Source organism: Cyprinus carpio, chromosome B10, assembly GCF_018340385.1.
Source record: "Cyprinus carpio isolate SPL01 chromosome B10, ASM1834038v1, whole genome shotgun sequence".
NCBI lineage: Eukaryota > Metazoa > Chordata > Actinopteri > Cypriniformes > Cyprinidae > Cyprinus > Cyprinus carpio.
Window position 1 is genome coordinate 20037112 of NC_056606.1, and position 26212 is coordinate 20063323.

Here is a 26212-nt window from a genome sequence, read left to right on the forward strand (position 1 = left end):
CCGTTGCCGCAGCAAACAATCCCATCAAAACACTTCTAAACATAAATTTAGCCAAAGACACAACAAACAGCACAATGGAATGTGAAGCAATGACTTTAAGGCAAACCTTCTCACATGGAGAACTGTGAGTGAACTGGGAATGGGGAACAAAATGAAGTGCTTAAGAATGCATTGGCATGCAACTACTTGAAGACAAATTATCTAAATTAGGAGAGTAGAAAAACGTTTGAGGCAAATGTGCCTGAAATGGAGCCAGTTTCTAAAAGTAGGTTGGCGATGTTTTCTTCGTTACATTTGAAATCAGATCGATGTGCCAATCGCTGGAGGTATGTTGAAATTGGTGAAATTGGAGGAGGGGAAGGTTGTCACCTCCAATGCCTTGCAGCACAAGACCAAACACAAGAGGTCAACTACCATACGCACAGAGCTTTGCTCAATCTCATTAGCTGGCCATGTAGTCATTAACAACATGACCTTTGAAAATAATTAACATTTTCCTTCCTTTGCGCTAACAGTCTCGTTGACAATTCTCAGTAGAGAGGAAATCTAATGGTGTGGGGTCTGGAAAGCATGCGTTTCGGGGTGAAGACATGGGGTTACAGTGCACGCTGTCAGTTTTTAGGATTAAAAGGAGCATTTTCAGATTACACTAATCGGGGAAATGGGATTATCCCGGCTCCTTAGTGGCTTGGCAGGGTGTCCGTGAGATTTGCCTCATGGAGATTTAATGTTTCTCCTCTCATGAGGCAAGCCATGCTGTTTTCCCTCTCAAGCTCATAAAAAACCCAACTAAGTCTGACCCCAGGGCTTTGCTTGTGATTCATGTGTCAATGTTGCAAATGGCCTGTCAAACGATGTTACACTAGACTGAACAGTCAAAGTATAATAATAGAGTTTGAATTCACAGCTTGTTATGTGCAAGTGAAGTGAGTTGCGAAACAATAACCGGCTCATGCTCAAACGCACAAAGATAAAGAGTTCTCTCACCACAAATGAGCTCCTAAAACGCCCCTTTTAGCATCCAACCTGTTATTCCTCATCCTTATTGCGTGCTTTTTTTCATCCCTTACTTATTTAGTAAGAGGAGAGAGTTTTTATGTGTGGCACCACAAGGCCTCTACGCAAATCAATCGGGTGTTTTTACTGGAAAAGGGACTTTTCCAGGGGAAATATTTTTCCCACTGCTCCCAATGGGAGCGCCATGGCCTTTCATGCATGTGGGGTGGGAACCTTCAAGTTCTCTCTTCCCAAAGTCAGTCTTGACAGGTGGTTTGGAAGAGCTGAGTGCAGTTTCACTGTTGCTCTTTGGTCTTTCGGTGGCGATTTCAGCAGAAGACGTTGAAGTCTTAGATTAGAGGACGAGGAAACCCTTATCTAAAGCTACCCACGCTTGCCCCGTGACCTTTTCAGGAGCTCACATGTCACAAAAGGTGTCTGTGATGAGCAAGCATGATCTTAAGTCTCTGTGCAGACCACCTGGCTTGGACAGTGGCATCTGCCATGTCCTCTTAAACTGGTTGCGTAACGTGGACCTGACGAGATACGGTAAAGTCCTCGTCCCTGTCCTTTAGCCTGATCCGTTCTTATAGAGCACAACGGCATGTGCCAAACGTGTTTTGCAAGGACTATTACAGCATGTTCCCTAACAAATCACCACCAGATATGGGCCAGGTGTCAAATTCTACTACTGTACCAAAATGAACCCTACCTGATCTCTCGGTGAGGCATCTGATTCAAATGCCCTCAATTTATTAGTCAAATACATTGTGTATATTGTCAAAGGGAACTCACCTCCACGATGTCCGAATTAGTCCGACTCTCATGGGGTTCATTGTACTCAGTGTATTTGAGCAGAACTTTGTCCATGTCGGTGCTGGCGTACTGGAACAGTTTATTAGTGCTGTTAAAGATGATGAGGGCGATCTCACAGTCGCACAGAACGCTCAGCTCGTAGGCCTTCTTCATTAGTCCAAACTTCCTCTTTGTAAACGTAACCTGATGAACCAATGAAAAAAAAGAGGGTTAAATTGGGATAGATTTGATAACCCCTCATTCAATGACATAGACAAAACTTATTACTTGTTGGACAGCGTTGTTTGTTGTCAACCTTGATAACCAGCATTTTGAGTCCTCACCAGGCTTCTTAACTAGCTTATTTACTTTTAATTTGTGGCATTTTGCAGATGCTTTTATTCATAGTGACTTCCACTACATGGTATACAGTTTACCGGTTCATGCATTCCCAGGGAATCAAACCCATGACCATTTCATTGTTAACAACATGCTCTTCTGCTTGAGCTAAAGGAAGTTCTGGCCAAGAAATGCTCATAAGATAAATACATAGCTACTACCCACAACTCCATGGCTCCAATTTAGCTACATTTTCTTGTGAACTATGAACTTTATCGACTTGTTCTTCAAATGCATTTGCAATTCTTTTCATTGACAATTGCATGACTTCAGTTAAATGCCCCATCAAAATTAAACTAGAGTGTACATGGCCCCATCCATCCAAAACCAAATTGTTTGACAGGGTATTCTGGTTAGAGAGCTATCAAAGCTCTGCGTGCCATGCTAAATTTAGACTGGGGAGTTCAAGGTGAAATTCTGCCCAGCACGCTTCACAAATTGACAGCCCCTGGGTGGCAGGGTTCATAGGATTGCTTTTGCTAATGATGACCCAGCATCACCTAGGCACGCCGGTAGCGTTGTGCACGTTCCATTTGGAAAGGACAGTTTCCCAAAGACACCATTTAAACCCTCACAGAACAAACTCTCCATCTGTGATGGAACAGCCGCACAAAACCCAAAGAACTCTCTTGGGCATCTGCCTGAAATATTCAAACTCTGGATAATTAAATTCTGGCATCAAAATGAGATAGAAAGGAAATGTTTTTGCGAAGAGTTGGCTTGTAGATGTGGAGACATAATGGAGTTCTCAGATAGGTCTCAATAAAGCAGCAGATATTTCTCCAGAGGAAGAATGAATGAATTGAAACAACTGAAAAGATAAATCCCCAAATACAGTAACAGTGTATTGCTCAGAGGTTGCTTTTTCATAAATCAAGTTTTCAATTATGTCTCAGTGAAGTATCAATTTTCACAAAATTTCATCTTAAAATGCATTAAAAGAAATACAATGGATGCAAATGGGATGTTAACATGGAGCATAAATGCATTAGAAGTTTATTTTTCATAACTCAACAGACTTATCGGGATTCTCAATAATGTTAATTTAAGTATCATTTACCTATATGCTCTCATCAAGTGACTTCGCATATAGAACTAAGCAAGTTCTATATTTCATCACTTCATGCATTCCTGGGAATCGAACCCATGACTTTGGTGTTGCCAGCACCATGCTTGAGCCAGAGCTATTTGTCTCTAAAAATGTTTTTCTTAAAATTCCTCAGAAGAAAAAAATAAATAAATAGACACACATGTAAGAGTATACAGGTAGATTAACAAATGAATAAATTAATCACATAGCTCAGACAATTTGGTTAAACTCTACAGGAGACATGTGAGATTACTGCATTCTATTTTGAACAATTTTGAAAAGTAGAATGTTCTCCATTTAATCTAATTTCTAAGAGAAATAGAAAACATATTCAAGAGACTTTTCTCTCCTTCAACAGTGTATACTTCATGCATGCATGTCAATGTGCAATAAACATGCATGTGAAGATCTAATCTACATAGTGTTGGTGGTGTTGTCGCTGATCCCTGTGCGTGAGTTCGGACGTCATGCTCTCTGTCACAAACAAACTCCAGCAGGGTGATCTTCTCACTCCTACCGCTCAGCACGCTGATGCTCTCACCTCCACATGATTTAGATTATGCTCACACTCACACACACATGCACATGCACCGGGAGCGACAGATGTCTTACACATGCTCACTGAGACACCCACACACACATACGGGCAAAAAAACGTTCGCCTTTCACGTGCTGCGTGCATTTGCTGCCATGTTCAGCCTATGTTGATTTACCTTAGATGTCTGAGTCACAAAGACTATTTTATTTTACATTTTCCTACATGCTTAACTGCACTTTGAGGCTGCAGCTAACTTTACACAACAGTGCTTCCCCGTAAAGATGCATGCAAGTTTATTTGACTTGAGTTAAGACATCTCAGACAGAATATCCACGGAGAACTTCACCACCACAACGCGGAAAGGGTGGGCGCTGAGAGAGGGTTAATCGTGCCACTGCAATGGGGGTCAGGAAGCACATTTGAGCGCATTTCCTGTCATAACAGGAAGGGTCCAATGGCTTCCCCTCCACAATGGCTTTGCCTTGGCTTCCGGCCCTTGGCTGGTCATTTGGGGTTGGGGGGGGGGGGTGGAGACAGGTGGGGGGAGGAAACATAGATGACAGGCAACCATTTATCCTGCACCATGAGCTGCTGTCCACTTAAACACTGAAGCTTTGTTCAGGAGCAAAGAACAACATGTAAAGCAGCAGGCTGAACACTTAACCTTTCTTCTAAAGTGCAAAACCTGTACAATAATTTAAAAGGTTCTTGAATGGAGGCTCTTAATTATACTTTTTTATAGCTATATAGAGTTCTTCAGCTGAAAAAAGATCTTGATGTTACATTATAGGTCCTTCAGATGATCTTTTTGGGTTTTTGGCTTTTTAAAGATCTTGTTTATACACTACCAATCAAAAGTCGTTTTTTTAAGAATTAATCCTTTTATTTAGCAAAGATGCATTAAACTGACCATAGGTGACAATAAAGACATTTTTAATGCTACAAAAGATTTCTATTTTGAAAAAAAAAAAAAATGCTCTATTCACCAAAGAATCCTAAAAAATGTATAATTTATTCCACAATTTTTAACATAAGAAATGAGCTCAAATTAGCATATTATAATGATTTCTGAAAGATCATGTGATGCTGAAGACTGGAGTAATTATGCTGAAAATGCAGTTTTGTATCATAGGAACAAATTACATTTTAAAATATATTACAATAGAAAACAGTTATTTTAAATCGTAATATTATTTCACAATATTACTGCTTTTACTGTATTTATGATAAAATTTATGAGCATAACAGACTTCTTCCAAAAACATCAACAAATAACAACCCCAATTTTTTTGAATGGTCCTGTAAATGAACGTTTTTATTTTTAGGTCATTAAATTAAAAGTTTTAAACTACCATTCAGAACTGAATTACGAATGACTTTTAAATTCAGTTCCTAAATTTGAATTAAGGTACCAAACAGGAGGCAGAATTCAAATTTGAGCAGTAGTAGAATTAAAACAGAAATTCAAGGAAATGTATATACTTATAATTTTGTAAAGGCAATTTTTGTTAAATAGTTGAAATAGAATTTCCCAGAATTCATCACGTGTTAAATTTCTTTGAACTGCAAGTCATTCAATTCACCTTCCTGTCACTCAAATCAAGAGTTTAACTGAGTTCATCCTGGCTGAAACCTGAAGACGGTGAGTTTAATTCTCATGGATACTTTACGGTTATTAGTTAATAAAGAGCCAGGACTCTGGTGTATGACCTGCAGCTATCAGCGTTAGCCATGAAATCCAACAGTCCCCGCTCCAAATCATGATTTCATGTTTGGCCCTGCACTAGAGTTCTTGCACAACACATGCCCAGATTTATAAATGGTAAATATAAATATAAAAAAGCTGCAGAAACCTAATTTACAAAGTTCTGAATGAAATAAACCATGTAAACCCATGCTACAAAGTCACAACATCAGGCATGACAGGGAAAAGCTGGTTTGATCAGGAAGGTAAGAGGCTGATGTGCTTCATAAGTGTTCAGATCCTGCCCGTCTAATAGCCCGGGTGATTAATAGTTTGGAAACCGCTAGTTGCGGTGAATGACACACCCGCTTGGAGAGGCACGGTTTCCTCTACTCCGTTACAAACCTCAATTATTCAGACTCTCCACATCATATCCTCAAAGGCAGAGGCAATGCATTAAATATAGCAATTAAAGAAGTATTAAAAACAGCAATTATGATGATTTAGGACAATCATATTTCACATTCACACACAAACACCCAACACACATGTGCAAAAACGAAAGCAGCCAAGCCAAAGTGAGAATCCAGCTTGTGAGTGTCTTGTGACGCTGTCGTCAGAAGCTGCTGGCACTTCCTTAAGTGATGCATGCTGTTTGTGTGTATGTCTGTATGTGTGTGTATGTAAAAGTATGTGCTTAAGATTTATTGCATTTCTGTGAAGTGAGCACCTCATCTACATTATTTCCATTAAGATAACATCTCTTTTACCTGTCTGTTGCGTTCGTCCATTATCCGCGCAATCTGAATCTTTTTCCTCCCCATTATTTCGGTCTGGTATTCCTTCCTATTCCAAAAGTACGGTACACACTTGTCTTCCTTCCTCTCTCGCTCTCGCTCTCGCTCAGATCCTCAGCGCAGTCTTTCCTCTTTGCTCGTTCCTCTTATTTCAAAGACTCCGGCATTCGTTCCTGAACAGACAAGACAGAGAAAGAGACACAGATTTTATCAGACAGATGTGTGATATCACTCATATGCTTGAATGTGGGAAAAACAAGGAGCGTCTTGGTTAACGGCATACAAAATCAAGACTTTTTGGAAAACACATGATTTATAAAACGTTTAACATAGCAAAAAAAAAACTTACTTTAAAATATTATTAATGTTTAAATATTTATATATTTAAAGAGGACATTTATAATATTTAAAAACAAAAATAGTTTTTTAAAAATATATTTTGAATTTAATTTAATTTTACTGATTTTATTATTTAAATATGGACATGGCAGCAAGTTTTAATCAATCAAGTATATGTATATATATATATATATATATATATATATATATATATATATATATATATGTGTGTGTGTGTGTGTGTGTGTGTGTGTGTGTATATATATATATATATATATATATATATATATATATAGTACTTTTTTGGAAAAATTGCTACCATATTTAAATTAAAAAAAAAGTGAAATATATATATTAAAAAAATCTATATTAATGCAATTATTACATTTGAACCAGAAATGTATTTGAGAAATAAAAATGTGTTTTAGATAATATATCTTGAACTAAATTTAGTTTTTTTACACAATTATCATACTTTTTTTTTTTGTTTATGCTTAAATATAAATTAAATGTACAAATTATATTTTCACATTTTAATTTCCTTAATTTCCCGTAGGAGATCAAAAAAGTCTAAGTCAATATTCAATTTTAGGAAGCATTGTGACTTATACATGTCTATTATAAACAGGTTTTCATTAGTGCTACAGGGTTTGCGTTAACCCTACAAGTTCACACAGATGGCTGTGGTTGTCAGCGGCCCTCAGAGAGCACAAGTACCCAGCTGAAGACCAGAGCAGCCAGCACAAGAGGAAATAAAACTCAAGGGCAACCCACAATGCAAATAAGAGAAAGCAGAGAGCTTTGGGGAGTAGAGGTCAAATGCTCACTCACAACGAGAGACAGGGAAAACATGCGGCCTGTACAGAAACCGAAAACCAGCAGCACAGATCTTCAGGGGGCACGTGTTCTCTTCACTTAGACATGGACAACAATTTTGATTATGCTTCAAGTCGACTGATAAAAGCCAGAGAGATGTGAAGGATTTATGCAGGAGGGATGGAAAAAGCAGATGATACATCAGAAGAGGAAGTTACAGGAATGTTGTGACAGCTTTTCATTTGAATTTGAAAAGCATACCAAACGATAAAAGCCTTGGCAAGCTCTGCTCGGATAAGAGAGTATGCCAATAAAAATGGAAACTTACAGTAAATTCAAGACAGTGAAGATCAAATGCTGAGTGTCTTTTGGTATGCGTAAAATCTGCATTCAAAGTCCCACAAAACACTATTTCTTATTGACTTTTATGGATCCCTTTATATGTTCTCAAGATTCTACATCTACCTTATCCAGCTTAGCTTACAGTGTTATGGACGGTGGCCTTACGTAACTTTAAGTTGTTCAGGACATGTAATCCATTAAACCCGGACTCAAAGAGTTCCCTTTAGCCACTCGGCCGATTATCTCCAGTTCACTCATCTCCAACTAACTGAGCAGTCTGGTTATGTGTAGCAGTTTCATTTCAGGATTTGACGTTCAAGCAGAAGTTATTCAAGGACATCTTGTACATGCTGAGGGGTACATTGTTGTCTTGTTTGATGATAGTCATTTATGCAGTTTAGCAGCTTTTTCTGAGCACAGAATCGGTCATAATTAAGTATCCAAAATATTTTTATGTTATGGCCAATAACTAGATTTGTAAACCACAAGAAAAGTTCTACAAAATATTACAAATGTGCAGCTGACAAGATGCTTACCATTTAGGAATATAAAAATCTATGCTTTTTTAAAATAAAATCAGATTAAAATAATTTTATTACATAAAAAATAAAAATAATAAAAATATAAAATAATTATATTATTATTATTAATATATATAATAAAATAAGTATTATATATGTAATTATGGCAATAGAATAAAATAAATGTAGATCTTATCTACATAACGACAATAATGAATCATTTGGATACCAATATTTATTTTATTTTAGATATTAATATTTATATATTGAAATAAATCAAAACAAAATAAAAAAGAAATAGTCCTGACATAATCTACTTCCAAAATAAAATAAAATAAAATAAAATAAAATAAAATAAAATAAAATAAAATAAAATAAAATAAAATAAAATAAAATAAAATAAAATAGTCCTAACATCCTGCTGCTATATCGGACCAAAGCCACTGGAAAAAAAGAGGGAACTGCCAGGTAAATGTACTGAAATTGTGAACAAGCTCTCTGCAAAAACCCCACAGGATCTGGACAAGCCGAGGCAAAATGGCTTAGAGGTCAGAGATGCTGGTGTGTTTACCCATGTGACAGAAAGATAAAGACGGAGAGAGACAGGCGTGGGAGGAGCCGCTGTGTTACTTGAGTAGGAGGGAGGGCGGCCCGGTGCCAAGAAACCAGGAGCAAGGATCTCCAGAGAGTAATGTGCAACATTAAGTCACTTTGTTAATCTGCCTCTCTGCTTCTCCCGAGGGCAGCAGGAGAGGACAGATATCTCCTCGTCCCGTGAAGAGCGGCATGGTGCCACCGAAATAAAACAGCGCTGAGATAACACCTAGATAGGACTGAGACAGTCTCCTGAGGGGCCATTAGACCCAGGATAACTTCCAGAGAAGGGCAGAAAGACCTCCTAGCTAGCAGCTAACGCTTTGCAAATTAGCTGTGGTAAAAGGGCAACCTGAAGGGGAATGTGTCATTCATGCCCACATAAGTAAATTTTGAACAAATCCTGTGTCTGACTGTGCAGTCAATGAATATGTATTTAAAAAAATGCCTCGGAGTAGTAGATTAGCAGTTAGCGCAAATGCTAAACACAATGCCACACATACCTCACAATCAGTGTAAATTCAAACCCAATTTACATTCATTTCAGAAGAACCATGTCCCGTCCTTTCTCAACAACACCTATCAACACGATTTTATCATTTTCTGAAGAAAAAGTGCCTGGCAACTAACTCACTGCCACAATGCTAATGTCTTTTAAGCATGATGCTAAGTGGTTTATAGGGCATTTTAGGTACATAATTACACAACAGATCCTTTAAATTTAGAAGCATTCAGAACAGAACAGGAATGAAAAATAAACATGAACTTATAGTGGAATTAATTTTAAATAAAATATAAACAACAGCAAGCCTAAACCATTTCTATAAGTGAAACTGAATCTACCGGCATGTGGGAAATGCGCTAGACAAATAAACACAGCCTCACATATCTCATTTGGCACAAATGTTTTTCGTGCTTGACATTAATTGCATTATATAAGTCCCAGCATGTTTCATATTTTTAAAAAAGTAACTTGTATTCAGAAGAGTACTGTATTCTTTTTTGTTTTTAACATTTCTATGATATTCTTATTCCTTAATATGGCGTATAAAATTTTTTTATTCAGAAATTGCTTTTAAATTTCACAAAGAAATTGCAAGTAATGCATGGAATTAAACATGCAATTTGGAAATATAGAGACTTAAATTTAAGTATTTTATTGTAAAACATTCTCTAATAATCCTACCACAAGAGTTTTGACTTGACAGGCAAAAACCATAAATTGGATTACAAAATAAGATATTTTAAAGAATGTCTGTAATGATAAATATAAATGTCAACAGTACCCATTGACTTCCATGGGTTCAAAATATCTTCGTAAGTGCCAAACAGAACAAATAAACTAAACTAAATTAAAACAATATAAAATACAATCTTCCAATATCAGACCAATGCCAATAATTAAACAATATTTTAAAAAAAAACTAATATTGCCATTTTTTTTTTTCTGAAAATAAAATAAATTAAAACCTTGAAAGTGAGAAAATTATGAACTTTTTCATTTTGGGGTGTACTATCCCTTTAAGGTTAGGGGATCTCAAAACGGTAATAAATACTGCTAATAAAGACCTCAAAAAGGAAGAAATAAACAAAAAGCCTATATAAGCCTACATCTAAAAGTATTTCAAGACAGCCTCTGGCATAACTTGGCTAATGTCAGTTAACACAATTGAGATTGGAGCCTGTACAACTTCATAATCACCCATCTTTCAGGGCATCTGAAACGCTGAAGACATGCCAGGCAGTGGAGGAACTTGTTGAAGCACGCCGGAGCAGATCCTCAGAGCTCTTGGCAGACCCCGGAGGTGTCAGACAGCTGACTATGACTCTCTCTGCAAACAACACCCATCAGCTCACACAAATGGACATAACGACAGGAAATCTTCACAGACGGCCTCACAAGGAAGTGACATCACTGAGTAGAAACAATCAAAAGATGCCTCTTCCCATAAACCACTCCACAACACCGAAAAGGGGAAGTACCGGCAAATCTGATCGTTCTGAAGGGCCTGATGAGCTTTGTTGAGATAAAAAAGTTATACCATCACTGTGAGGGTCTGATAGTAAGCCAGTTGCCAGGGTGTTCTGAGTGGTTTTAAGCACAGTGCTACATTATGTGGTTGCTAGGGTGTTGTTATGAGGGTGCTAAGGTGTTTTGAGTGATTTAAATCACAGCACAACAGTATGTGGTTGCTAAGGTGTTCTGGGTGGGTTTAAGCACAATGCTAAAGTATGTGGTTGTTAGGGTGTTGTGATGAGGTTGCTAAGGTGTTTTGAGTGATTTAAAGCACAGCGCAATAGTATGTGGTTGCTACGGTGTTCTGGGTGGTTTTGTTGCTAGGGTGTTGTTATGAGGTTGCTAAGGTGTTCTGAGTAGTTTTAAGCACTAGGCTACAGTATGTGGTTTCTAAGGTGTTCTGAGTGGTTTTGTTGCTAAGGTGTTGTTATCAGGCTGCTAAGGTGTTTTGAGTGATTTAAAGCACAGCGCAACAGTATGTGGTTGCTAAGGTGTTCTGAGTGGTTTTGTTGCTAGAGCATTTCTATGCAGTTGCTAAGGTGTTCTGAATGCTGTGGTGGCTAGAGCTTTTCTATGATATTGCTAAGCTGTTTTTAGCATATTTACCACCTAACAACTTAGAAATTTAATGGTACACTCATGGTTTAAATCATGAATGCAGCACCGAACAGTGTTTAATAGTTGAGTTTAGGGGTTTATCCAGGTATAAGCAGCATTAATAGAACCTAAGCAAACACTGCTAAATCAACCTCAACGACCCAGCGGCCTTCAAATACACACTGGAAATGTTCAAGAACATACGTTCTGCCAGCTTTCCTCCCAGCTGTATCTCATGGAGAGGACTCATACATCTCTTTGCTGTCTATCAAGGGAGTGTGCTACTGCTCAGAGCAGCAGCCGCCAAGAGACTGTATCAATCAGTGCCGGAATGGGGACGAGTCACTCTCCGCCCCACCCTTACGGCTCGCCTCAAAACTTCCCAAGGACAAAGAGGAGACAGCGTTTGTCTTTCTCAATGAGAGCACACGAGCTGTGGAGGTTAGTCGTACCACGGAACGAGACCAGCTCCCAGACGCCCCACTACATTCCCATATCCTGAACCAAGTGAGTCCAGGTTGATGCTGTCCGCTTAGCACAAGATTAGAGAGATCTGACTTTGGCTCACACTACAAAGAAAATATTCTGTAAATCATATTCAGTAGAAAAAAAAACACACACACGCACACCCTTAAAATTACATAGATTTAACTTAATGTGAATCAGTTATTATAGTTAAAATTACAAAAAAAGCTAATTTCAGCTAATTGCCAATGCAACATTTCTCATTTTTGTTTACATTTAACTTGGAGTACCAAAATAAATAAAACGGAATAAACTAAAACTAATAAATAAAAAATTAATAAAACCTATATAGACATAATTTTAAAAATAATTGACATTTAATAAATAAAATTAAATTTTTATAAAATAAATGATTAAAATAATAAAATTTAAAATAATAAATTGTATTTAATAAATTAAATACAAAATACATTTTAATAAAATAAATACAATTTAAGGAGAAAAAAATTAACATTCAAAATGATGGCAAAATTTTTAACAATATGCATGAAAATAAGATAAAATTCACTTTTAATTACGCTTAAACCTATTATAGCATACACTTCAAAGAATTATATTACACTTTCACTTTAACAGAAGGAAAAAAAATTGCTAATGGGGTAAAAATAAAGAAAATAAACTAATTGAAGACATTTTCTCTGAAAACAAGTTTAGCCTAGCCTGGTATGCTACACTTCCTTATATGCCCAAATCAATGGAAAATCTCAAATTATGTCCTAGTTTTTTGCAGGCCTCTCAGTGACCTAGTTACAAAATCTAAGCTTGCGATCACTGTCAGCTATGATCAAGTTATTAGCAATAATTCGGTTAATATTCTGGCGAATAACTCTCAACTATGACAGAGAGAGCACAAGGCATTTTGGCGCATTGCTCATAGTTGGTTGCTCATTTGCATGGCTTCCTTTTGCTGTGGAGATGTGTGTCACACAGCTGTGTTCTCTCAGTGTGTGTGCGCCGCCTTTGCGCTTCACCGCTAACCAATACACACTGCCAACCGAAACTCGGTGGCCATTCATAGCCACATGCTAAGATATCACTTCTGTTTTCTGTAACATTATTTTAAAAGCAGTGCATTCATGACATTAATACTCTGCTGCTCAGTATGTGATCATTTAAATCCACACTTTTTATCTATCTTTTTTTCAGTTATTCTACCTGATTTCATGCATAAATTCAGGGAAAATAAACAAATAAACAAACAGGAAATATTAAATTGAGTTGAAATAATGTTACTTTGTAAGAATAATGAGAATGAAGAATGAGGCACAAAGCTGGTACATGTATGTAAGAAACTGATTACTACAATTATACAATTTTAGCATTTTATCCATAAATATTTGTCCACAGATTGCCAAAACTGACCAGAATCAGAATCAAGTATTCCAGAAGGCTAGTTTAGATGTTATGAAATTATGTATACTACATTTTTAATCAAAAGTGAGAGTAAAGAAATGTATAATGTTACAAAACATGATTATCTAATTCAAATAAACGTTCTATTCAAAGAATCCTGAAAAAAGCATCATGGTTTCCAAAAACATATTAAGCAGCACAATTCATTTTAACCTTGATACTAATAAGAAATGTTTCTTGAGCATTAATTCAACATATTAGAATGATTTCTGAAGGATTATTACATGTAGTAATGGCTGCTAAATATTCAATTTTGCATCACAAGAATATATAACTTTTTTAAATTGAAACCTGAAAACTGTTATTTAAAATTGTAATAATATTTACAATATTACTGATTTTACTGTATTTTTTATCAAATAAGGGCAGCCTTTGTGAGCAGAAGTGTTTCTTTCAAAAAAACAAAACAAAAAAAAAATATTTATTAAGGAAGTATTTGTTTGATAGATTGATTTTTTTTTGATAATTATTTATATTTTGTTTGTATTTGTTAATATGCAGCAAAATTTATCAGTAACTATACATATAGTATAATGTGATTTTTTTTATGTCAAAGCTGACTGTATATTATTTGCCAAGAGTAAATGCATACTTGCCCTGCTGTTAGCAGTTCACGGCTTAGACACAGACCTGTGATCGATATCTTTAAGTGTTTTTGTCAGACTGCCCGATGTGGAGAACAGATCTCGCCAGCTGGTTGGCTCTGACATCAGAGCGAGTCTCACGGTGTAGGCTCATCTCTCTGCTCTTGGCACTCAGAGCCGCTGGCAGCGTGTACAGGACCACGCTCTCACGCAGCAGGTAAGTGACCTGAAGAAAGCAGGTGGCCGTTTCTACCTCTGATCCTTTGAATTACACCCTAAAGTTTAATATTCATTGTGGTGGTTTGTTTACATCCTAAACCTTAAGTAAAGTCACCAGTAATAGCGATGCTAGCCTATTCACCTTATGTTGCAATGTGGAAGTAAGCTATTTTCTTTGATTGTGATTGTGTGAGATTTTTGTTTCATTGGCCACTATAGGTAAATTAATAGAAGAATAACAATACAAAAATGGTAAAACTATTTGCGGTACAAACCAATGAGTTAATAATTATGACAATAAATTAAAATAAGAAATACCAATTTGGAATATCAATCAGCAAAACAAGCTATATTTTGTATAACTAAAAATAACTGGAAGTGAATGACACCTGAAGCCTCACACACTGAAGTTACAAATGGACGCCCACTCTTATGTTAACAATATGGTGAGTTGATTTTCTAATGGACTGAGATGCAGTATGTTCTACAGCTCACAGGGAGTTTTAGATGTAAAGATCAAGCCTAGAAAGAGCAGAGGCCAAATTCACAAAACATTCTTAAAAAAAAAAAAAAAAAAAATTAATTCTAGAAAGATAAAAAAATCTTCGTAACTGCTTTTTTTTTTTTTACTTTGCTTTCCCAAAAACATTTAGGAAAGTTCTAAAGATAAAACTTAAGAATAATTTGAAATCCTGAAAAGAATGTTCTTAAAAATCATCGTAAATATCCTCTTAAAGTTCAGATAACTCACAACTTAGATCCCCAAAGGTAAGATGTTTAATGAATTCATTGGTTTGTTTAAATTATTAAGCATTATAGCACAACTCAATATATATATTACTACTACAAGGGATGACAATGTAAACAATGATTGTTATTATTATAAGTGACTTTTTGGAAATTTTGAAAATTCAGAAACAAGTTGAAATTCAAAAATAGGGGCCTTATTTTTAATTTTATAAATTATTTATTATTTCAGAATAAAATTTAATGCCAAAAGATAAACTCTTAAAGTTATTATTCTTACACAAATGCATCAGTTCACTTCAGAAGGCCTTTATTAACCCCCCAAAGTCGTGTGGAGTACTTTTGATGATGAATGGATGCATTTTTTTGGGCTTCAAAATCTTGACCACTATTCACTACTTTTATAAAGCTTGAAAAAGCCAGGACATTTTATAATATAACTCCGATTGTATTCATCTGAAAGAAGAAAGTCATATACACGATGGCTTGAGGATGAGTAAATCATTGGTTAATTTTCATTTTTGGGTGAACTATCCGTTTAAGTATTTGTCAAGAATTCCACATAGTAACATTCTTCAGGATTTATCTTACGAAACATCTTAACGCCTTTCTTAGGATTTTTGTGAATCCGGCCCCTGAAGTTTACTGGCTAAATGTGCTTCATTAGATCTGTTTATCTCACCCAGTATCTGCATCAAAAGAATTGGATTTGATCTGGCACTGGCGGTCTGGAGGTCTGGGTGTGGGTGTTTACAGCAGCATGGGAACGATCTCACGGGGAGGAAGTGACGTGGAAACTAGGGAGCATTTTAAACCAAACCAGGATGACGGCAGGTACTCAGCTCGACGGCCCCCTCAAACTCCCCCTCGCAGACTTCCTCTACCAAATATACTGCGCATGTAAACGCAGCAGCTCCAAAAATAAAATTATGAACGTTTTACCCATTTTAGCAGTGGCTGAAATTGATGTCTCATCAAAACTAAGACAAACATTGTTTACAAGTGTCAAATCAGAGCTCTTTTGGGATATGTGATTTAATTTACAGCTCTCAATGTTTTCTATGCCTTCAAATGCTGAATAGAGATGCTAGTCTTCTCTAGACACTCATTTTGAAAGTAAACCTCATTGTGGGAATTGGCGGAAAAATTCTGTCACATAATCAAAGAACAAACTTACATGATTCGAGCAACATGGTCAGGCCTAAAAGACACCACAAACATGCAAGTTTGCTTCAACCAAACGTGGATTGCACCTCTGTAATTTTGAGGATGGAGAAAAGTTGAGGGTTTTGGCTGAGGTCAGTGCTATATTTAAGCAATATGGCATGAGATATTCACCATATAGCATTAGCCTAGAGTGTCTTAAAGGGATAGTCCACCCAAAAATAAGAGTTCTGTCATTATTTACTCAGCCAAATCTTTTTAAAGGAACCCAAAAGTAGATATTCTGAAGAACAACATTGGACCCCATTGACTTCCACAGAATACATTACATACATTCCACAGAATTAAAAATTGCATGTTGTAGTAGCTGTTAAACATATATTGTCTAGAATGCTGTATTACCCAATTAGCATCCAGAAATGAAACTATCATATTAAAGAATGGCTTCGACTCCTGCCGTCAAGCTTTGTTGGTAACCGTCCTTCATCAGCTTGACTTCTGTAAGACCTCAGGTCAAGAATGTGCATTTGTCCTTTGAGAGACACCTGGCTTGGGATTCTTGCACTGTTTGAAACCTGTCAGTTTGCAGATGTCATAACAACCCAGAGAAAAAACGTTAACAGAGCCCAATGAAACGGCTGACTATCCTGTTAATGGGAAAAACCGAGTGCCGTGTTACAGTGGACACAGTATCTGTTACCTCAGAGCCAACAAGTCACATCTTAAATACTTTAACTAAACTCACACTAAACTGAATACATGATCCACTAAAAATATCCCCCAACGAACGCATCTAGTAGGTGTTCGCTGATTAACGCTATATACGGCCCACTGTACAAAGAGTTCTCTGTGCGAAACCTCCTTACGGGAGGATGTAACGCAGTGAATTGAGCATTTTACACCAGTGACAAAGATAGATTACATGACAGGGAAAAAATCTGAAGGTTTTTTTTATGTGGCAAAATCAAGCTGTGCCAAAAAACTGCTTTGAGAGCAAGATCAGCAAAGCCACAGACCAGGAGAGCTTAGGTTTCATTTATGAGCTTTTCTAGGGTTAAAAACCAGGTTGAATATGCAGAGTGCAAATATAATGAACACACACACTGGTTTTCTTCATTTACAATCAATCCATAGGAATCCATATTCTGTAAAAGATTAATATAAAAAAAAAGATATTTTATAAGTTTTATTTTATAGGTGTATTTATATAAATATATAATATTTTATAAGTACATACAATTTTTTTATTCAAAACTTTACTGTATTTAATGCATATCAAATTAAAAAATATATATAAAATATTTATATATTTAATAAATCTTATGTAATATATATATATATATATATATATATATATATATATATATATATATATATATATATATATATATATATATATATTTTATTTATTTTCCATTTATAAATAATATTTTTATTATAAAATAACACATAACACACAATGCTTTTGTTACGAAATTTGTCATTAGAAAATTTGTACATTTGCATCAGAAAACCTTGCTTTTCTATAATGACTTTTTTTTTCAGATGTCTTCATTCAGGAGGTATAATCAACACAGCTGTTTTTTTTTTCAAGAACGATGATGGTGACATACTTTTGAGGTTTCGCTGCATTTCACTCGATGGCTAATGAAGAAAACTAAAGAAAGTGCCATGGAGGTCTGACCAGCACTCAGACCACCCAGCAGGAAACCCTACACAACTCATATACTGACTGCACTCATCTCTATAGCCAATATGCTACTACTAGCTGATAACACCACAATTACAACTTCATCCCGTCAAGCTCTTCATGAAATATGACAGCAAGCCAATGAAGCTCCTGAAACTAGCTTTGAAATCATCAACAGGCCTCACATAATAACATCTAAATCGAGAGGTTTTTGGATGATTAGCTTTTCCAAATAATAAAATTCATCAACGTTTAGCTTTACTTGCAACATTTATTCATCAACTCAATCACCATCAAGTGATTCCGTGCACAGCTTGTGTGAATGAAAACACAGTGGCTGTTGTTGTCATAATTTAGTTGCTGTTAAGTTGTCATCATTCAACGCTAACTAATGCAAACACACGTCAGGTTTATAGTTTCCTGATGGCAATAAACAGTTGAAGTGTGTGCCATACTTTGAGAGGCACATTGCAGAGTCTCAGCGCATGGCACACATTTCCTGTTTGTGTACAAGTTTGTCTTCTTGCCTCTCTTTCAATACTAACAACGTGCATACTAAAAAAACTCTCACAAAAAGGCCACAATGAATGTTATTAAGTATAGGGAGGAGCACTAGGCTTTCCTGGATCACATTTTGCCCTTTGGTCATTATTATTGCACAAGCACCAGCGCAGGGCACTTCTCTCATCTAAACGGCTGGGAACCCCATCCTGGATATTCCAGGTTAACTGTAAAGCCATTTGTTTCGGTAAGAGCTGCCCTATAAAATAACTTGTTTACAGTTCTCCAATTTCCACAGCGGGGTATAAATAGAGATGCTATTCATATAATTTTGGAAAAGTTGTTTATACCTAAAGCACCCCATACATTTAAATTATAAAAAATTAATAAATAACAATAACAAATTACAAAAATAGTCATAGTAATAGCATCAGGATTTCTAAAATCAGTTACTACTATTACTATTTCATACTACAGTAGTATACACTATTATTTTATATTCTACAGCTTTTTAACTATACTATTCTAGTACATAATATTATATCACAAACTATTCTATACTCGACTAATATTACTAGTAAATGATTCTGTTTTATGGTTTTCTATTACTTTTTTAACTACATTATAGTACACAATATTAAAGTACTTAATCTATACTATATTACCTTTAAACCCATTCTTTTCTATGCTAGTGTATACTATTATTTTTTAAAGTGTACTATTCTAGTGTAACTATACTATATTACCTTTAAACCCATTCTTTTCTATGCTAGTGTATACTATTATTTTTTAAAGTGTACTATTCTAGTGTAACTATACTATATTACCTTTAAAACCATTCTTTTCTAAGCTAGTGTATACTATTACTTTTTAAAGTGTACTATTCTAGTGTAACTACACTATATTACCTTTAAACCCATTCTTTTCTATACTAATGTACACTATTACTTTTTAAAGTGTACTATTCTAGTGTAACTATACTATATTACCTTTAAAACCATTCTTTTCTATACTAGTGTATACTATTATTTTTTAAAGTGTACTATTCTAGTGTATATTACTTATACTATTCTTGTATACTACTGTATACTTATACTTTTCTATGTTACTTCAGTATATACTATTCTAATACTTGTTTAACAATACTAAGCTACTTCATACTTCAGTTGTGCTATTCTATATTAGTATATAATATTACCTATACTTCACCTGTATTACGTGTAAAACTGTTCTCTTCTGTACTACTGTAGTATACTTTTCCACATTACTATTCAGCTGCTTGTTAAACTATACTACGGTATTCGATACTAGCAAATCATACTATTCTATTAACCAAAAAGCTTTTAGTTTTGACAGTTCTTTAGCTTACTTTGTAATGCATGAGTGTGTCAGGTCCAGAAAGCATGCATGCGCTGGTGTTAATGATCAGACTCGCACCGGTCCAGAACTCCTCACACGCTCTCCAAATCCAGAACCGCTTCAAAGCGCTTCATGTGCGCGTGATGTGAGAATGATCGCTGAACTCTGCGCGTCTCTCATTGGTTTTGACACATGCAGCGATGGAAGCGAAAGCGTTTTTTTCAAATAACAGGAAAAAACAACTGAAGACGTCCAGAGTTATCCTGGGTGGACCAGAAGTGTTTGAGATCTCCTCTAGTTTACTGACACGATCCTCACGAGCGTCTGTTCGTCACACAGGAGAGAGAATCATTCTGTCTCGCTCTCTCTTTGTAAAGGGGGCGGGGCTAACGCGTACTGTAACTCACACCCGCACGCGTGTGACGCGACGCGTCCTACTAGAACGCCTAATCACCAAAGCGTCAGCCGCGTCGCGTATTCAATAACTGAACTCAAGAGTTCATGTCTAGTTATTTTAAAGGAAACTTACTGTACTTAGTTGCGGATTTCTTTGACTATCTTTTATAGCCTATTTATTTTTTCTTCACCCGACTATTTACAGTTAAATGAATACACATTAAATAATACAATATTATTCAATAATGAATATCCTAATTGTTGCAATCAATATTTTATTTGTTATATTAATATATGTATATTATAATTTCATATAATTACGTTAACTGGTTAATCTTACGGTATAATTTTTAAATTATTATATTATATGGTAACATTAATTAAACATATAATGTGTAATTATTAAGTTTGTTATGTAGCCTATACAATTTATATAAGGAAATGTTAAATAGGCTATTTAAAATGGATTTTTTTATAAAAATAAATGAACAAAAAAAAATGTATTGATTTGTTTAAAAAAAAAATCTTACCAATCACTTGCTCAAAACCTTCTGTTTCAACTTCACTATCTTCTCCCTCTGAATCCTCACTGCTTTTGTGTCTCCATCAAATGTTTTTTTTTAGGCTTTCAGGTCCTTCGTTTGGCACCTAGAAAAATTAAATATTCATCAGATTGCATGAATTAGTTATTAGTCTGGGGAATAATCATTGAAATTAGAAATGCACATTAAATCGCATCAGTGAAGTTTAGTGACGTGCGGCAGACATGCGTCTCTGTGACTCATCAGCGCACACTAGTGGCGCGTTGGAGTATTGCACTTCAATCCAGAAACCACACATCCTTTCAATAACCATAACTGCTCGATCAGAGGGCTTATGTATTTATTCATTCAGCTGAGACCGGGTCTGTTAACGTTTTTTAAAGTTTATCTCGATAACTGGGCATTAGGGAGAGAGCGGAAACAGTTTAACCACTCTAGTCCAAGAAAAGCTATGTGTGTGTTTTAATAGACACAGAACACTGACAACCTCTTTACCTTTCCAACACTTTTCCTGGCAGGCCTCTAATGCTGACACTCACAAAGGAGCATGGGCACTCTTGAGGGGGGCATGTTTTTCATTGAACAATTTCCCCTAGAGCTGCCAAGTGAGGGTAAGGGTAAAACCTCCATGTGAAGTTTAGCAATAGGCCTACTTTGAGCATAATCTTAAGTGTCTGTGAAGCTTTGGTGGTGATTATTAGGATTTGGCAATTGTTTGTGTTTACTAAGGCCACACTGCAGTGCTGTACATTTACGGGAGTGACCACCGCATTCTACAACCGAATTAACTCCTGAAAAAAATTGTTATTGACTATAGGCTACATTAATTTGATCGCTCTATGAGCCGAGCCCAAACAACAAGCTGAAAGACACGTAGCCTATGCGTCGCTTATAATACGTGCACATGGCAACACTTAAAGAGTGCGCTGTGCAAATCTTCCAAATATAAATAAAATAAGATGTCGACGGGGATTTAGTTAAAATTGCATAACATAACGTGTTACTTTGGTCAAAAATAGCGGCTAACAAAAGTGCAGTGTGCATGTAGCCTAAGGTCCACACATGTCCATGAATGCTTGATCAAATTCACATCAAGATGAAAATGAGTAACTCAGAGATGCAGTACACATTTTACCTGCTTTCATAAAATAATAATAATAAAAAAAAAAGGCATTAGGCCTTACAGAGAGAGAGACAGACAGTCCACAGTCAAAATATTAAATAAACAGCCTGTCTTAAAGCACGCTTCAAGTTCTATTTTAAAGCAAACAACAGGTTTGCATTGAAAAGACAAATATTTTAACTTTAACTCCTTTTGGACAAAGTGAATATTTCTGTGTTAATTGAATAGCAGAATGAAGGAAGAACTCATACAGGTTCGGAACAACATGAGGGTGAGTAAATATTGACCACATTTTTATTTTTACTACAATTATTTATTTAAAACCAAGTTTCCTGTCAAACAGGCTACCAGTAATTTTTCTCAATCTAGCCTATTTTGTTGCAACTGTGCTGCAAAATTATTTAATGCAATCCCAGAGGACTTGTTAGCAGGAATCTCAGACTATTCGTGTCTAACCCATTCACACACTATAGTTGTTTGCATATGTCACTGAGGCCACGGCTCACGGCTAGACACCTGTAAACCACAACACATAAGCCTGAATACAGAAACCATGCTTTCTATTGTTGTAGTTCACACTCTGGTTTCACTGGGAGAGTCCTAGCATGCAAAACTCACTTCGAAACGTGCAACATTATGTTGCTCAACTGATGAGCTCCTCTCTTTAAACCTGCCCTAAAGGCACGTCAACCCAGAGTATGTTACATAACCTGATATCTATGCTTACAGGTATGCCTTTTAAAAATATATATCTCATATTACACTACATTATGCCCAAAATGTTACATTATAATATATAATATATATATAAATAAAAGACAAAAAGTATTTTTAAGAAAAAAATATTTTAAATGACAAAATAATCTATGAACTATAAGAGAACTTTTTTGGTGTTTATAACATTAATCAGTATATATATGTACATGTATATATATAGTTTTCAACTTTTAATTTTTTATATGTACAATATGTAAAATGAATGTGAAAAGCCATGTTTTTACATATTTATATATTATATATTTTACATACATAAATACACACACAGACACACACACACACATACAAATGCATTACATATGCACACACAGTATAATTTCTTAGTGTAAAAAATAGTAAGAATTATAAGAGAACATTTTTGGCATTTATCAAATTAATCACAGTAGCCATGTTTCATATATTATATTAATACATTATATATAATTCATATATTTTGTTTAATATGTATATTTTTTATATATTATGCACACACACATACATAAATATCCATAGCCAAAATTAAAATACACCCTACTTGCAAATATTTTAGTTCATCTTGTGTCAAAAAAAGGAAAGAAAAGAAATGTAATTTAAGTAATTAATTTAAGCAATTAATAACTCAGTTGCATTTAATGTAGCATTTTTACTTTATATTAAATGAAATTAGCAGAATCTTTTATCCAAAGTTTTTTTTTTTTTTTTTTTTTTTACTAATATACTAACGTTATTAGTATACAATATATTTTCTTCAATATATTCTATTAAAATAACCAGGCTGAATACGTGGAGTCAAAATAAAAACTCATGCAGTAAAAACTGAGCTCGGTGCAGCTGAACATGCAAATCTTGCTGCATTGACGTTCAACATCCAAAGTGGGTCAGTTTGCGCTTCCTCCTCAGACACATTCAGCTTTTTTAGAGCATCAACCATCGGGACAGCCAGAGAGTCTAAACTGTATAAACACTGGAGCAAACACTCACAAGTGCATAAGGATAGCATTATCACGGCGTCTTGTTTTGAAACCGAAGCTGTAAGAGGAGAAGGCCGCAGTGGTTGTGGGCAGGAATCAGTGGTTTTGTGGGCATCTCAAATGCCCTTGATGTGCCTTTCATTATCTCAAACACTCTTGATGGATACCCTACAGCTGTGGCCTTTATAGAGAAAGAAACAACGGGATCTAGCACCAGTAAAGAACATTCACTTGGGGAGATGTGCACAGTCTGCAAACTTATTTAATCCTAATTTTAACACATCTTTTTGTTTCAATATTATGTACACTTGTACACAAACTGGAATTCACTTTTACATATAAAGTACTCTTTAAAAAAAATATTTTGTCCTCATGTTGTAAGTAAAACAAAGATTATTTACAGGAAAATACTATTTCAGTTTTTCTACCTAAAAATTTTATGATTAATATAATGTTACTTGCCATTTCTTTGCAATTATAAAATTTACTAGCAATTTCTGTGTGAAAATGGTTTCTACACCAGCACATATTTATCTTCTATTGCAATATTATGTACACTGGTACTAAATACAGGAACTGGAAATTCCATTTAACCTTTGTGCTGAGCTTGAAGATCCTTTACCTAATTTGGTGTTTCTGGTCAAAAATGACTGACCTTTTAAAAATTGCTTGTAAACTTCTAAGAAAACAAGTTGACAAAAAGATACAAGAATCCTAGATTTGGTAATAAAATAGAATGCTTGTTTTCTAACAATTATCACAGGATTTGCATTTTATTTGTGGAAAATTTTGGCAATGTTTATTAAAAAACTGAGATGCATAAGCACAGAAAATCAATCAGTTCAATAAAAGAACTACAAAACCTGTGCTAATTGAAAGAAAACAAATTGACAAAAAAGACTGAAACCAATATTTGGTAGCATAATGAGACATTTACGAGCTATTTTTGGTAGGCCAGTCATTTTTGAAGGGGATCAACACAAGTGTAACAAGGTTTTTGAAAAGTTGTCAGTCAGTTAGTTCTAGTTCAATGCGATAATATTAACAAGCATTTTTGGGAAAAAGAAAATCCTTCACAACATGTGGGTTAAACATATAGCACCTTGATAAAGTCCTCAAACGATTCACGACATTCACCTCAAAGCTTTTTTTGTCATAAAAGGAGCCGTAAACAAGCTTGACACAATATTAGTCAACGGCGATCCTCTCCAGCATTCATCTCCTAAACAAACATATCTATTTACGAAGGCAAACCATGTCCCAAAAAAAAGCCCACCTCTCTAAATTTGTATCTTTCTATTTCTATTCTCAGGTCTGCATGCCCCAAACAAGACGTGTTGAAACACGGTGTCATGCTAGCACACGCACTTTATTGACTTGTGCTCGACCACAGACACGTCATTTTTTCACAATCGTTCAGTTTGGACGCTTTTTGGTCACTTACCAGTCTGATAATGTTCTTCTCCAGGAAGGTCAACCCTCCAGCACCTGCTGCGGGCCAGTCTTTGTAAAAAAGAAAAAAAAGATTGTTAATATGTCAAAAAAGGCTAAAGAAAATCAAGCCAGACCAGCTGGCTTTGAAGAGAAACCCAAAATTGGGTTGCGTTTAGATCAGATCTCGATCCACAGTGAAGGGGAGATGGCATCCAAGCCCCAACCGCACCCAACAAGGACATACACACTCACACACACTCACACACAGACACTTGGGTACGACGAGCACCGTATGCGTGATGGTTCAGCACCAGCGTCTGGCAGGGCCCCTCTCACCTGCTGCCGTCAGTCTCGTGTATATTTAGATGAAAGTATCACTGACATGCAGGCCTCTGTTGGCCTTGGCACAAGTGCCCAGGATTATTGCCCCTTACAGAAAGATATTGCAGCTTTTCATGCAGATTGATTTAATTTAGATGAAATTCAATTTGTATTCGACAGGACAAGAGCATACTGTTCTTGGAGAAGTGTCATGTCTGTAGCCAAATAGTTAAATCTCACAGCATCTCACAATTATTTTAGTATCGTTGACATACTCAGTGTTATAGTTTTTTATTTATTTATTTATTTATGTATTTATTTATTTATTATTTTAGTACTTAAATGTTGACAACTAGCTGAAACAAAATATTTAAATATAAATGATTTATTATACATGAATTATTTATATAAAAATATTTTTATATTTGATTTCAGTTCATGTTTATTTAATTTAATAACGCCAATAACCACAGAAACATGCCCAGACTAAATTTTATCCTCAAATTTAAAAGAAGGTAAAAATTATTAATATTTTACATAAAGAAAATGAGGTCTATTTTAGGAATATCTTTTATTTTAGGAATAGGAATATATTTTAATTTAATATTGCAATTGTGACATTTTCAGAACTAATTCTCATTATCGAAATGTATTTTGACATTTCACTTTTAATATTTGATTTCTAATTTCCATTATTGTCAGTGATGATCAATTAAATTCTCATTACTGCAACAGTTAATTTTAATTTGTATAATTTACAAATTATAATAAATCTATAAATGATTTACTATAAATTATTCAAAATTAAAGGGAGTACAACAAATGCTACAATGATGTATAAATAGAATTTAAATATAATTTTATTAGTATAATTTTAAATAATAATTTTTTGCATTACAGTAATGAGTTTTTTTTTTTTGCATTCTACAAACTGCTTTTTGC

At 35.2% G+C, this 26212-nt stretch overlaps 1 protein-coding gene across 2 annotated transcripts in view; it reads right to left on the reverse strand.

Annotated features, from left to right (window-relative positions):
• The window catches only part of LOC109059697 (myocyte-specific enhancer factor 2C), a 40750-nt gene extending 15558 nt beyond the window's left edge, over positions 1-25192 (reverse strand). Inside the window, exons 1-4 of one of the 2 annotated variants that reach the window (XM_042733110.1) lie at positions 24960-25192; positions 20654-20771; positions 6273-6472; positions 1792-1995 (exon numbers count right to left, since the gene is read on the reverse strand). In XM_042733110.1, coding sequence (XP_042589044.1) covers positions 1792-1995; positions 6273-6326 — 258 coding nt within the window. In that variant the 5' untranslated portion in view covers positions 6327-6472; positions 20654-20771; positions 24960-25192. The remainder of the gene's footprint in view (positions 1-1791; positions 1996-6272; positions 6473-20653; positions 20772-24959) is intronic. The other variant, XM_042733111.1, reaches the window with a different exon arrangement.
• Between the last annotated feature and the right edge of the window lie 1020 nt (positions 25193-26212).